We start from the raw sequence: 14,678 nt of genomic DNA, 5'->3' as shown, positions 1-14,678 counted from the left end.
TATGGCTCTCACAGAAATACTTTTTAAAATATTTGGCTTTTATGGCTCTCTCAGCCATAAAGGTTCCTGACCCCTGAACTGCGGTGTCGGCACAGACTACAAAGGCGTATTCGTGCAATTTTTCAGGATTTATGCATATCCCAAATACAGATCAGCAAGTACCAGAAGGTAAGAACATTTGCTTTTGCATAATATTGCAAAACAAAATGCCAGATAATATGTCTCACCTTATACACACACCATAATAATACTCGTATGGTGAAGCACAGTACAATGAAGCAGTGTGGCCTCACAGCTTGCCAAAGTAATGCTAAAAAATGTTGATAGATTTTTGAGCGCTTGTGTATCAATGGAACATTTAAAATGTTGGTGTTGTTTACTTGAGTCATATTGCAGTCTACGTGAATCTCTTGGGGCTTCACGGTGGCAGAGTGGTTAGTGCATGTGCCTCACAATACGAAGGTCCTGAGTAGTCCTGAGTTCAATCCCGGGCTCAGGATCTTTCTGTGTGGAGTTTGCATGTTCTCCTTGTGAATGCGTGGGTTCCCTGCGGGTAGTCCGGCTTCCTCCCACTTCAAAAGACATGCACCTGGGGATAGGTTGATTAGCAACACTAAATCAATCAATCAATGTTTATTTATATAGCTCTAAATCACAAATGTCTCAAAGGACTGTACAAACCACTACGACATCCTCGGAAGAACCCAAGTAAGGGCAAGGAAAACTCACACCCAGTGGGCAAGGAGAACTCACACCCAGTGGGACGCCAGTGACAATGATGACTATGAGAACCTTGGAGAGGACCTCAAATGTGGGAAACCCCCCCCTCTAGGGGACTGAAAGCAATGGATGTCGAGCGGGTCTAACATGATACTGTGAAAGTTCAATCCATAGTGGTTCCAACACAGCCGCGAGAGTTCAGTTCAAAGCGGATCCAAGACAGCAGCGAGTGTCCCGTCTAAAGGAAACCATCCCAAGCGGGGTCTAATCAGCAGCGTAGAGATGTCCCCAACCGATACACAGGTGAGCAGGCCAACCTGGGTCCCGACTCTGGACAGCCAGTACTTCATCCATGGCCATCGGACCGGACCCCCTCCACAAGGGAGGGGGGGGACAGAGGAGAAAAAGAAAAGAAGCGGCAGATCAACTGGTCTAAAAAAATTGGCTCTGGCGTGTGAATGTTGTCCGTCTTGTGTTGACCCTGCGATGAGGTGGGCTTCCCTGCTTAGGCTGCCCGATTGTAGCTGAGATAGGCACCAGCGCCCCCCGCCACCACAAAGGGAGTAAGCAGTAGAAAAATGGATGGATGGATGAATCTCTTGTTTGTGACTGCCATCTACTAACCATACTTAATCATTTCCCGATGTACCAAATAAAATACCTTCGAGGTTGGTAAGCACAACCAAAAGTATTCCGCCGTGAAGCGCACTGTCAAGTTTTGAGAAAATGAGAACATTTTAAGTGTGCCTTATAGTCTGAAAAATTTGGTGAATGAAAATAAGGCAACAAGACAAATTTTCTCTTTTGCAAAGTAAATCAGTACAGCAGATATCTACATCAACAATATGATTTCATTGAGGGACTGGACAGGACTTGTTGGGAAAAATATATATATTTTACATGTATTTAAACTGATTAGGAATCGTTAAAAATAAGATATGCAAATAATTGGAAGATCTTTTTTTTTTAACGCCCGTATTTAATATGTTGCCGTCTTCTCCAGGAATCCACAGCGTCATGCAGCACGACTCCATCATCGAGTCGTCCAACCCAGACTACGTCCTGGTGGAGGCAGAAGCCAGCCGGGTGGCCAAAGACGCCCTGAAGGCCCTCAAAGTGTCTCGGCAGCAGTGCAGGCTGGCCGCCAGTCGACATCCTCCGCCCCCCGCACGGTACCGTCGTCGTCTGCGCTACATAGAGCCTCTTCTTTAGAACACGCTAACACACTCTGGACCTCTTTGCTCTCTGCAGGAAACGCTTTGGTCAGAAGAAGAATTCTCTCCTGGTTGGACCTTCAGTCCACAATGTCCCCGCGTCCAACAAATGCAAGGTAAAGTGTTTTATAATTATCCTTATAAAGGACAGTGGGGCAAAAAAGTATTTAGTCAGCCAGCGATTGTGCAAGTTCTCCCACTTAAAATGATGACATAGGTCTGTAATTTTCGTCATAGGTACACTTCAACTGTGAGAAACAGATTGTGAAAAAAAAATCCAGGAATTCACATTGTAGGAATTTTAAAGAATTTATTTGTAAATCATGGTGGAAAATAAGTATTTGGTCAACCATTCAAATCTCTCACTGATGGAAGGAGGTTTTGGCTCAAAATCTCACGATACATGGCCCCATTCATTCTTTCCTTAACACGGATCAATCGTCCTGTCTCCTTAGCAGAAAAACAGCCCCAAAGCATGATGTTTCCACCCCCATGCTTCACAGTAGGTATGGTGTTCTTGGAATGCAACTCAGTATTCTTCCTCCTCCAAACACGACGAGTTGAGTTTATACCAAAATGGATACATGGATGATACAGCAGAGGATTGGGAGAATGTCATGTGGTCAGATTTTAGAACTTTTTGGTATAAACTCAACTCGTCGTGTTTGGAGGAAGAAGAATACTGAGTTGCATCCCAAGAACACCACACCTACTGTGAAGCATGGGGGTGGAAACATCACGCTTTGGGGCTGTTTCTCTGCTAAGGGGACAGGACGATTGATCCGTGTTAAGGAAAGAATGAATGGGGCCATGTATTGTGAGATTTTGAGCCAAAACCTCCTTCCATCAGTGAGAGATTTGAATAGTTGACCAAATACTTATTTTCCACCATCATTTACAAATAAATTCTTTAAAATTCCTACAATGTGAATTCCTGGGGGTTTTTTTCACATTCTGTCTCTCACAGTTGAAGTGTACCTGTGATGAAAATTACAGACCTCTGTCATCATTTTAAGTGGGAGAACTTGCACAATCGGTGGCTGACTAAATACTTTTTTGCCCCACTGTATGTCAAGATATAAAGGGTCTTTAATAGTTAATATGAATTATGGATACAAGAAATGTGATTAATCAAATTGGGAAAGTGTGATTAATCTGATATTTAAAAAAAGTCATGATTTGACAGCATTAACTATATAATAATTATAATTTATGGTAATTAGACATTGCTGTGACTTTCACACTATCAGTGGATAACGCTTTCAGCTTAATTGATCTGAAACAGCATTTTAATTACCGTAGTAACAACTATTACCAATTGTAAACAAAATCATGACATTCTCCATGAATGAGGCTAACCACCTGATATCTTAAGTTTAAAAGGGCTGATTCATCCTGCAGGTTTATTGGCTCCAAAACAAGTGGTGACCTTTACTCTAAGGAAAAAGAAGTGTCTTATTGGAGGTTGTGTAACTTCCTGTGCACATTGTTTGTTACACATGATCCAATAAGAAAGAAGTATTGAAAAATATTCATGCTCCGTTTTGATTATATGAAAGGTCCCACAATAGTGTGTTGACAAAAATGTAGTTTCTCACAGTTGAAGTGTACCTATGATGAAAATGACAGACCTCTGTCATCATTTTAAGTGGGAGAACTTGCACAATCGGGGGCTGACTAAATATTTTTTTGCCACACTGTATCTACCATAATCTTTTTGTTTGTTTCTTCAGGATGCTGCCATCATAAGAAACATGAAGTCAAAGAAGTCTGCATCGGGAGCTCACTTCAGCGGGGAGGCGGCCGAGACCGACTGTAGCCCCGCCCCCCTGTCCTCTTCCGCTCTGCTGGCGAAAATGAAAAGCCGCAACCACATCAGCCGAGGAGGAGGAGGCGGAGAGGAGGAAGAAGAGGAGGACGTTGCGGCGAGATCTCGCTCCCCTCCGCCTCCCAACACCGAGCACGACGAGCTGCTGGCGGACCTCCGCAACTTTGTGGCCTTCCAGGCGCAGGTGGACGGGGAGGCCAGCACGCAGGAAGTGCTGCAGTACTTCAAACCCAGACTGAGCGAGAAGCAGGCGCCCGTCTTCAGAGAACTGCTCAGGAGCATTTGTGACTTTCACAGGACGTCTGGGCAAGAAGGCCTCTGGAGGCTCAAGGAGAACTTCCGTTAAAGGCCTACTGAAATGAGATTTTCTTATTTAAACGGGGATAGCAGGTCCATTCTATGTGTCATACTTGATCATTTCGCGATATTGCCGTATTTTTGCTCAAAGGATTTAGTAGAGAACATCGACGATAAAGTTCGCAACTTTTTGGTCGCTAATAAAAAAGCCTTGCCTTTACCGGAAGTAGCAGACGATGTGCGCGTGACGTCACTGGTGTAAGGGCTCCTCACATTGTTTATAATGTGAGCCTCCAGAAGTAAGAGCAATTCGGACCGAGAAAGCGACAATTTCCCCATTAATTTGAGCGTAGATGAAAGCTTTGTGGATGAAGATATTGATAGTGAAGGAGTAGAAAAAAAGTAATAATAATAAAAAGCGACGGCCCTGGGCGGCGGCAGTGTGAGCCTATCAGATGTGATTAGACACATTTACTAGGATAATTCTGGAAGATCCCTTATCTGCTTATTGTTTTAATAGTGTTTAATTGTGTTTTAGTGAGATTGTAAAGACATACCTCGAGGTCGGATGTCTGCGGTGAACACGCCAGTGTCTCAGAGAGAAGCCGAGGAGCCAAGCTCACAGCTGCCTTTTTTGACAGCTACTGCAGGAGGACGCATAATTCACTCAAGTCTCCGGTAAGAGCCGACTTAATATCACAATTTTCCCATCCAAAAACTTGCTGGTTGACGTAGAGAAACATGTTCGCTTGACCGCTCTGTGTTAAAGCTTCACAACAAACAAACACCGGCTGTGTTTCGGTGCTAAAGGCAGCTGCAATCCACCGCTTTCCACCAACAGCATTCTTCTTTGACGTCTCCATTTTTAATTGAACATATTGCAAAAGATTTAGCAACAGAGTCGTCCAAAATACTGTGTAATTATGCGATGAAAAGAGACGACTTTTAGCCGTAAGTGGTGCTGAGCTTGTATGTCCCCTCCAACCAATAACGTCACAAACACACGTCATCATTCCGCGACGTTTTCAACAAGAACACCACAGGAAATTTTAAATTGTAATTTAGTAAACTAAAAAGGCCGTATTGGCATGTGTTGCAATGTTAATATTTCATCATTGATATATAAACTATCAGACTGCGTAGTCGGTAGTAGTGGGTTTCAGTAGGCCTTTAACTCGACAACTCCAGTGGAGGAATACTTGAAATCAAATCTGCACACATCCTAAAACCCGCATTTTAACATACAAGTGGAAAAATAAGTGTGCAACTCCGAGCCATACTAAACCACCATTCTGGTTCTGTGCCCTCACTGGTGCCCTCTTGTGGTGGCCTGGCATAAAAGACAAAACAGGGCAGAACAGCTCAGACTTTTCCACACAATGACTTTAAACTTAAAGTTTTTATGCCATTTAAAGGCATGTTCTCACCTCTTTTGTCAACGATTTAAATGTTTCTGCCAACTGTGATGAAAATATCAACACACCTCAAGAACTCTTAAAGTTGCATTTACAGTACTGCAGTACCTCAAATATGTCTTAAACACTCCAGTGCAATGTCACGTTTTGTTCATTATTCATATCTGGTTCTACTTGAATTTCCTCTTTTGTTTACATTACACAAAGTGGAAATCTATGCAGGATTAATATTTTTAAATGTAGGTCAATATTGCTTTTTTTTCACTAAAAATACCATTTTTTGCAGGCACTTTCCATTCAATTTGTTTATGTACTTAAAATAACCTCAAAAATGAAAGAAGAAGCACTTTTGACCTTAATTTTCACAAAAATTCCCCATGTTTGTGTCCTCATGTCTTTGATTCCAGTCATTACCTCATATTTTTTATAACATTTTCGTCAGGTGTCATAACAGTGAACGACATTAAAAAGGAACATGCTGTCTTTACTGTGTCTTGAATGCCGTAAAACCTTTTTATATCACTAGATGAAGCAATTCCTGAAGGATTTGTGTGTGAATGCTGAAGTTGAACTGAAATCCTGGAATTCTTTTAGAATTGTTAAAGGGGAGCACACAATTCCCAAACAGGCTGAATATTTTCAAGTTGGAACCGTTTGAATCCGATGAAAAATGTGGGAATTGTGGTACTTTGAAGTATGTCCCACAGATTTCAGTGGGAATTTCCCAAAAAATTGGGAATTTCGGAATAAGCGTGAATTTAAAAAAAAAAGGTAAACATGAATGGTCCGTGAATGGCTGGTGTTGAAATTTTTTAAATCTGTGGAGAAATGCTGAAGTACAAACCCTGTTTCCATATGAGTTGGGAAATTGTGTTAGATATAAATATAAACGGAATACAATGATTTGCAAATCATTTTCAACCCATATTCCGTTGAATATGCTACAAAGACAACATATTTGATGTTCAAACTGATAAACATTTTTTTGTTTGCAAATATTTAATTAACTTTAGAATTTGATGCCAGCAACACGTGACAAAGAAGTTGGGAAAGGTGGCAATAAATACTGATAAAGTTGAGGAATGCTCATCAAACACTTATATGGAACATCCCACAGGTGTGCAGGCTAATTGGGAACAGGTGGGTGCCATGATTGGGTATAAAAACAGCTTCCTTGAAATGCTAAGTAATTCACAAACAAGGATGGGGTGAGGGTCACCAATTTGTAAGCAAATTGTCGAACAGTTTTAGAACAACATTTCTCAACGAGCTATTGCAAGGAATTTAGGGATTTTACCATCTACGGTCCGTAAAATCAACAAAAGGTTCAGAGAATCTGGAGAAATCACTGCACGTAAGCGATGATATTACGGACCTTTGATCCCTCAGGCGGTACTGCATCAAGAACCGACATCAGTGTGTAAAGGATATCACCACACGGGCTCAGGAACACTTCATAAAACCACTGTCAGTCACTACAGTTGGTCGCTACATCTGTAAGTGCAAGTTAAAACTCTGCTTTGCAAAGCAAAACTCATTTATCAACAACACCAAGGAACGCCGCTGGCTTCGCTGATGCAAAGTGGAAAAGTGTTCTGTGGTCTGACGAGTCCACATTTCAAAATATATTTGGAAACTGTGGACGTGGTGTCCTCCAGAACAAAGAGGAAAATAACCATTCGGATTGTAATAGGCGCAAATGTTCAAAAGGCAGCATCTGTGATGGTATGGGGGTGTATTAATGCCCAAGGCATGGGTAACTTACACATCGGTGAAGGCACCATTAATGCTGAAAGGTCCATACAGGTTTTGGAGCAACTTATGTTGTCATCCAAGCAACATTATCATGGACGCCCCTGCTTATTTCAGCAAGACAATGCCAAGCCACGTGTTACAACAGCGTGGTTTCGTAGTAAAAGAGTGCGGGTACTTTCCTGGCCCGCCTGCAGTCCAGATCTGTCTCCCATCGAAAATGTGTGGCGCATTATGAAGCGTAAAATAGGACAGCGGAGACCCCGGACTGTTGAACGACTGAAGCTCTACATAAAACAAGAATGGGAAAGAATTCCACTTTCAAAGCTTCAACAATTAGTTTCCTCAGTTCCCAAACGTTTATTGAGTGTTGTTAAAAGAAAAGGTGATGTAACACAATGGTGAACATGCCCTTTCCCAACTTTTTTGTCACGTGTTGCAGCCATGAAATTCTAAGTTAATTATTATTTGCAAAAAAAAATAACGTTTATAAGTTTGAACATCAGAAATATTGTCTTTGTAGCATATTCAACTGAATATGGGTTGAAAAGGATTTGCAAATCATTGTATTCCGTTCATATTTACATCTAACACAATTTCCCAACTCATATTGAAACGGTGTTTGTAGAATTGTTGAAGTAGAACACACAATTCCCAAACTGGCTAAATATTTTAAAGTTGGAACAGTTTGAATCAGATGAAAAATGTAGGAATTGTGGAACTTTAAAGAATGTCCCATTGATTTAAGTGGAAAGTTCCAAATATTTGGAATTTCAAGAAAACTGGGATTTTTTTTTAATAAAATGGTAAACTTGAATGGTCTAAATGAGTTGTAATGGTTGGTGTTGAATTTTTTCAAATCGGTCAAGAAATGCTGAAGTAGTAACATGTTGAATTGAGAAATGCTATTACAGAATGTCCGGAAAACCGGGAATTTTTCCAGTTCAAAAAACAACTTCGCTTTTTTGTCCTGATTAAGAGGAATGTTTTATCGGTGGAACGGTTGAAATGTGTTTGAACATTTGTAAGAAGTAGCCGGCAAAAAAAAGAGGTGGAAATTGGGCTTTGGAAAAGCAGGATTTCTGGAAAATCCTGGATTTTTTAGAACTTGGAAAAATGATGGTTTGAATTTCCAGGATGCTGTAATGCGTTGAAGGTAGAATGGTTCGAACGGATTGAAAAAATTGGAAATGGTGGAAATTTGAAAAATGGCCAATTCATTTTGAATGGGAAAAATGTCCAGGAAAACCTGGAAATGTGGGAGTTTTTTTAATTTGTCAAGGGAAAACCCGCGATTCCCGGATAGGCTGAACAGTTTGAAGTCGGAACGGTTTGAATCGGGAGAAAATTATATGGAAGGTAGAGCGCGCTAAAATCTGGAGAAGAAGAAGAAGTTTAACTAGATGAGGCAATTCCTGAATGAGTTGCGTGTGAATGAGGTTTTTTTTTAGAATTGTTGAAGTAGAACACACAATTCCCAAACAGGCTGAATTTTTTCAAGTTGGAACAGTTTGAATCAGATGAAAAATGTGGATGTTGTGGAACTTTAAAGAATGTCCCATTGATTTCATTGGGAATTTCAGGAAAAGTGAGATTTTTTTTTTTAAATGGTAAACTTGAATGGTCTGATTGAGTTGAAGTGGTTGGTGGGGAAATCTTTCAAATCGGTGGAGAAATGTAACATGTTGAATTGAGAAATGGTATTATGGTATTTCGGTAAAACCGGGAATTAAAGTTAAGATGAATGTTTTAACGGTGGAACAGTTGAAATGCATTGAAAAATGTGGAAGGAGTAGTCGTCAAAAAATAGAGGTGAAAATAGTTCAAACAGGTTAAAAAATGTGGAAATGGTGGAAGTTTAAAAAAAATGGCCAATTCATTTTGAATAGGAAAAATGTCCCGGAAAACCTGGAATTCTGGGAAATCTGGCATTTTTTTGGATTTTTCAAGTGAAAGCCCGCAATTCCCGGAATGTCCCAGAAAACCTGGAATTCTGGGAAATCTGGGAATTTGTCAAGGGAAAGCCCGCGAATCCCGGAATGTCCCAGAAAACCTGAAATTCTGGGAAATGTTCTGAATTTTTCAAGAGAAAGCCTGCGATTCCCGGAATGTCCCGGTAAAACCTGGAATTCTGGGAATTTTTGAAATTTTTCAAGAGATCGCCGGCGATTCCCGGAATGTCCCAGAAAACCTGAAATTCTGGGAAATGTTCTGAATTTTTCAAGCGAAAGCCTGCGATTCCCGGAATGTCCCGGAAAACCTGGAATTCTGGGAAATCTGGGAATGTGTCAATAGAGAAAGCCCGTGATTCCTGGAATGTCCCAGAAAACCTGGAATTCTGGGAAATTTTCTGAATTATTCAAGAGAAAGCCCGTGACTTCCGGAATGTCCCGGTAAACCTGGAATTCTGGGAATTTTTCAAATTTTTCAGGAGAAAACCCTCGATTCCCGGAATGTCCCGGAAAAGCTGGAATTCTGGGAAATCTGGCATTTTTTTAATTTTTCAAGAGAACACCCGCGATTCCCGGAATGTCCCGGAAAACCTGGAATTCTGGGAAATCTGGGAATTTGTCAAGAGAAAGCCCGCGATACCTAGAATGTCCCAGAAAACTTGGAATTCTGGGAATTTTTTTGAATTTTTCAAGAGAAAGCCCATGACTTCCGGAATGTCCCAGTAAACCTGGAATTCTGGGAATTTTTGAAATTTTTCAGGAGAAAGCCCTCGATTCCCGGAATGTCCCGGTAAACCTGGAATTCTGGGAATTTTTGAAATTTTTCAGGAGAAAGCCCTCGATTCCCGGAATGTCCCGGAAAAGCTGGAATTCTGGGAAATTTTCTGAATTTTTCAAGAGAAAGCCCGTGACTTCTGGAATGTTTCGGTAAACCTGGAATTCTGGGAATTTTTGAAATTTTTCAGGAGAAAGCCCTCGATTCCCGGAATGTCCCGGAAAAGCTAGAATTCTGGGAAATCTGGCATTTTTTGAATTTTTCAAGAGAACGACCGCGATTCCCGGAATTTCCCGGGAAACCTGGAATTCTGGGAAATCTGGGAATTTGTCAAGAGAAATCCCGCGATTCCTGGAATGTCCCAGAAAACCTGGATTTCTGGGAATTTTTGAAAATTTTCAGGAGAAATCCCTCGATTCCCGGAATGTCCCGGAAAAGCTGAAATTCTGGGAAATCTGGGAATTTTTGGAATGTGTCAAGGGAAAGCCAGCGATTCCCGAATAGGCTGAACAGTTTGACGTTGGAACGGTTTGAATCGGGTGGAAAAATGTGGAAGGCAGAGTGCGCCAAAATCTGGAACAGAAGAAGAAGTTTAATAATAAATAGATGAATTTTGGTGTAGAAAATTATATGTGTGAATGCTCCAATGTGGGGATGGTGGAAATCTGAAAAATGGACAATTAATTTTGAATTGGCAAAATGCAACAATAGAAGGAATTATGGGGAATCCGGGAAATTATTTTAGAATTGTTGAAGAAGAGCACACAATTCCCAAGCAGGCTGAATATTTTGAAGTTGGAGCAGTTGGATTCAGATGAAAAATGTGGGGGTTGTGGAATTTTGAAGAATGTCCCATTGATTTCAGTGGGAATTTCCGATAAGGAGGAATTTTTGGGGAAAATGCTAAAAAAAAACAACTTTATGGTCTGAACAAGTTGAAATGGTTGGTGTTCAAATTTTTGAAATCGGTGGAAAAATGCTCAAGTAGTAACATGTTGAATTGAGAAATGGTATTATGGAATTCCTGGAATTTCGGGAAAACCGGGACTTTTTCCAGTTCAAAAAACAACAACAAGAGGAATGTCTTGAAGTGGATTGACAAATGAGGGAGGAGTAGTCGCCAGAAAAAAAGAGTGGAAGTAGGGCTTTGGAAAAGCAGAAATTCTGGAAAATCCTGGAAATTTTTGGAACTTGGAAAAAGGGTAGTTTGAATGTCCAGAATGGTGGAATGTGTTGAAGGTGGAATAGTTCGAATAGGTTGAAAAATGTGGAATTTCAGGAAAAGTGGGATTTTTTTTTTTTTTAATGGTCAACTTGAATGGTCTGAATGAGTTGTAATGATTGGTGTCGAAATTTTTCAAATCGGTGGAGAAATGCTGACGTAGTAACATGTTGAATTGAGAAATGGTATTACGGAATTTCGGGAAAACCGGGAATTTTTCCAGTTCAAAAAAGAACTTTGTTTTTTGTCCTGATTAAGAGGAATGTTTTATCGACGGAACTGTTGAAGTGGATTGAAAAATGCGGGAGGAGTCGCCGCCAGAAAAAAGGGTGGAAATAGGGATTTGGAAAAGCAGGAATTCTGGAAAATCCTGGAATTTTATGGAATTTGGAAAAATGATAGTTTGAATTTCCAGGGTGCTGTAATGCGTTGAAGGTAGAATGGTTCGAACAGATTGAAAATATTGGAAATGGTGGAAGTTTGAAAAATGGCAAATTCATTCTGAATGGGAAAAATGTCCCGGAAAACCTGTAAATGTGGGAATTTTTGGAATTTGTCAAGGGAAAACCTGTGATTCCCGAATAGGCTGAACAGTTTGAAGTCGGAACGGTTTGAATCAGGTGAAAAATGTGGAAGGTAGAGCGCGCTAAAATCTGGAGAAGAAGAAGAAGTTTAACTAGATGAGGCAATTCCTGAAGGAGTTGCGTGTAAACGCTCCAATGCTGAAGTTGAACTGAAATCCTGGAATTTTTTTTGAATTGTTGAAGGGGAGCAGACAATTCCTGAACAAGCAGTTTGAATCAGATGAAAAATGTGGGAATTGTGGAACTTTGAAGAATGTCACATTGATTTCAGTGGGAATTTCGGGAAAAGTGTTTTTTTTTCTCGGGAAAATGGTAAACTTGAATGGTCTGAATGGTTGGTGGTGAAATCTTTCAAGAGAAATGCTGAAGGAGTAACATGTTGAATTGAAAAATGGTAATACAGAATTTCAGGAAAACTGGGAATTTTTCCAGTTCAAAAAATAACTTAGTTTTTTATCCTGATTAAGAGGAATGTTTTATCGGTGTACCCCGCCTTCCGCCCGATTGTAGCTGAGATAGGCTCCAGTGCCCCCCACGACCTCAAAGAATAAGCGGTAGAAAATGGATGGATGGATATTACGAAATTTTGGGAAAACCGGGAATTTTTCCAGTTCAAAAAACAACTTAGTTTTTTGTCCTGATAAAGAAGAATGATTTATTGGTGGAACGGTTGAAAAATTTGGAAGGAGTAGTTGCCATAAAAAAGAGGTGGAAATTGGGCTTTGGAAAAGCAGGAATACTGGAAAATTCAGGAACATTTTTGCACTTGGAAAAAGGGTAGTTTGAATTTCCATAATGGTGGAATGTGTTGAAGGTAGAATAGTTTAAATAAGTAGAAAAATGTGGAAATGGTGGAAGTTTGAAAAATGGCCAATTCATTTTGAATAGGAAAAATGTCCTGGAAAAGCAGCAATTCTGGAAAATCTTGGAAATTTTTGGAACTTGGAAAAAAAATAGTTTGAATTTTGAGAATGGTGGAATGTGTTGAAGGTGGAATGGTTTGAATCATTTGAAACATTTGGAAATGGTAGAAGTTTAAAAATGGCCAATTCATTTTGAATGGGAGAAATGTCCCGGAAAAGCAGGAATTCTGGAAAATCCTGGAAATTTTTGGAACTTGGAAAGAGGATACTTTGAATGTCCAAAGTGGTGCAATTTGTTGAAGGTTGAATAGTTCGAACAGGCTGAAAAATGTGGAAATGGTGGAAGCTTGAAAAATGGCCAATTCATTTTGCAGGGAAAAAATGTGCCGAAAAAGCTGAAATCCTGGACATTTTTGGAACTTGGAAAAAAATTGTTTGAATTTCCAGAATGGTGGAATGGTTTGAAATAGCTTGAAACATTTGGAAATGGTGAAAGTTTGAAAAATGGCCAATTCATTTTGAATGGGAAAAATGTCCCGGAAAAGCAGGAATTCTGGAAAATCCTGGAAATTTCTAGAACTTGGAAAAAAATTGTTTGAATTTTCAGAATGGTGGAATGTGTTTAAGGTGGAATGGTTCGAATCGTTTGAAACATTTGGAAATGGTGGAAGTTTGAAAAATGGCCAATTCATTGGGAAAAATGTCCCGGAAAAGCAGGAATTCTGGAAAATCATGGACATTTTTGGAACTTGGAAAAAGGGTAGTTGGAATGTCCTAAATGGTGCAATGTGTTGAAAGTTGAATAGTTCGAACAGGTTGAAACTTTTGGAAATGGTGGAACTTTGAAAAATGGCCAATTCATTCTGAATGGGAAAAATGTCCCGAAAAAGCTGAAATTCTGGAAAATCCTGGAAATTCTTGGACCTTGGAAAAAGAGTAGTTTGAATATCCAAAATGGTGCAATGTGTTGAAGGTTGAATCGTTCGAACAGGTGGAAAAATGTGGAAATGGTGGAAGTTTGAAAAATGGCCAATTCATTTTGAATGGGAAAAATGTCTCAAAAAGCAGGAATTCGGGGAAATCCTGGAAATCTTTGGAACATGGAAAAAGGGTTGTTGGAATGTCCAAAATGGTGGAATGTGTTGAAGGTTGAATAGTTCGAATAGTTTGAAAAATGTGAAAATGATGGAAGTTTGAAAAATGGCCAATTCATTTTGAATGGGAAAAATGTCCCGGAAAAGCTGAAATTCTGGAAAGTCCTGGAAATTTTTGGAACTTGGAAAAAAACACTTTGAATTTCCAGAATGTTGGAATGAATGTGTTGAAGGTGGAATAGTTCGAATAGTTTGAAACATTTGGAAATGGTGAAAGTTTGAAAAATGGCCAATTCGTTTTGAATGGAAAAAATGTTCCAGAAAAGCAGGAATTCTGGAAGATCCTGGACATTTTTGGAACTTGGAAAAAGGGTAGTTTGAATATCCAAAATGGTGCAATGTGTTGAAGGTTGAATCGTTCGAACAGGTGGAAAAATGTGGAAATGGTGGAAGCTTGAAAAATAGCCAATTCATTTTGAATGGGAAAAATGTCCCGGAAAAGCTGAAATTCTGGAAAGTCCTGGAAATTTTTGGAACTTGGAAAAAAACAGTTTGAATTTCCAGAATGGTGGAATGAATGTGTTGAAGGTGGAATGATTCGAATAGCTTGAAACATTTGGAAATGGTGGAAGCTAGAAAAATGGCCAATTCATTTTGAATGGGAAAAATGTTCCGGAAAAGCAGGAATTCTGGAAAATCCTGGAAATTTCTGGAACTTGGAAAAAAAACAGTTTGAATTTCCAGAATGGTGCAATGTGTTGAAGGTTGAATAGTTCGAACAGGTTGAAAAATGTGGAAATGGTGGAAGCTTGAAAAATAGCCAATTCATTTTGAATGGGAAAAATGTCCCGGAAAAGCAGGAATTCTGGGAAATCCTGGAATTTTTTGGAACTTGGAAAAAATAATAATTTGAATTTCCCGAATGGTGGGATGTGTTGAAGGTGGAATGGTTCGAATCGTTT

At 39.8% G+C, this 14,678-nt stretch overlaps 1 protein-coding gene and 1 long non-coding RNA gene across 3 annotated transcripts in view; one reads left to right on the top strand and one right to left on the bottom strand.

The window, feature by feature from the left end:
- Positions 1 to 5,957, top strand: part of ercc6 (excision repair cross-complementation group 6) — a 41,452-nt gene extending 35,495 nt beyond the window's left edge. The window contains exons 20-22 of the mRNA XM_061910263.1: positions 1,724 to 1,892; positions 1,972 to 2,050; positions 3,668 to 5,957. Of these exons, the coding sequence (XP_061766247.1) occupies positions 1,724 to 1,892; positions 1,972 to 2,050; positions 3,668 to 4,108 (689 nt within the window). The 3' untranslated portion in view covers positions 4,109 to 5,957. The remainder of the gene's footprint in view (positions 1 to 1,723; positions 1,893 to 1,971; positions 2,051 to 3,667) is intronic.
- LOC133558999 (uncharacterized) overlaps positions 1 to 14,678 on the bottom strand; it is a 40,917-nt gene that overhangs the window by 9,866 nt on the left and 16,373 nt on the right. The gene's annotated exons all lie outside the window — the stretch shown is intronic.

This window comes from Nerophis ophidion, linkage group LG09 (assembly GCF_033978795.1).
Source record: "Nerophis ophidion isolate RoL-2023_Sa linkage group LG09, RoL_Noph_v1.0, whole genome shotgun sequence".
Lineage (NCBI taxonomy): Eukaryota > Metazoa > Chordata > Actinopteri > Syngnathiformes > Syngnathidae > Nerophis > Nerophis ophidion.
The sequence above is the reverse complement of the archived record's forward strand: the minus strand, read 5'-3'. Positions and strand labels throughout refer to the sequence as shown.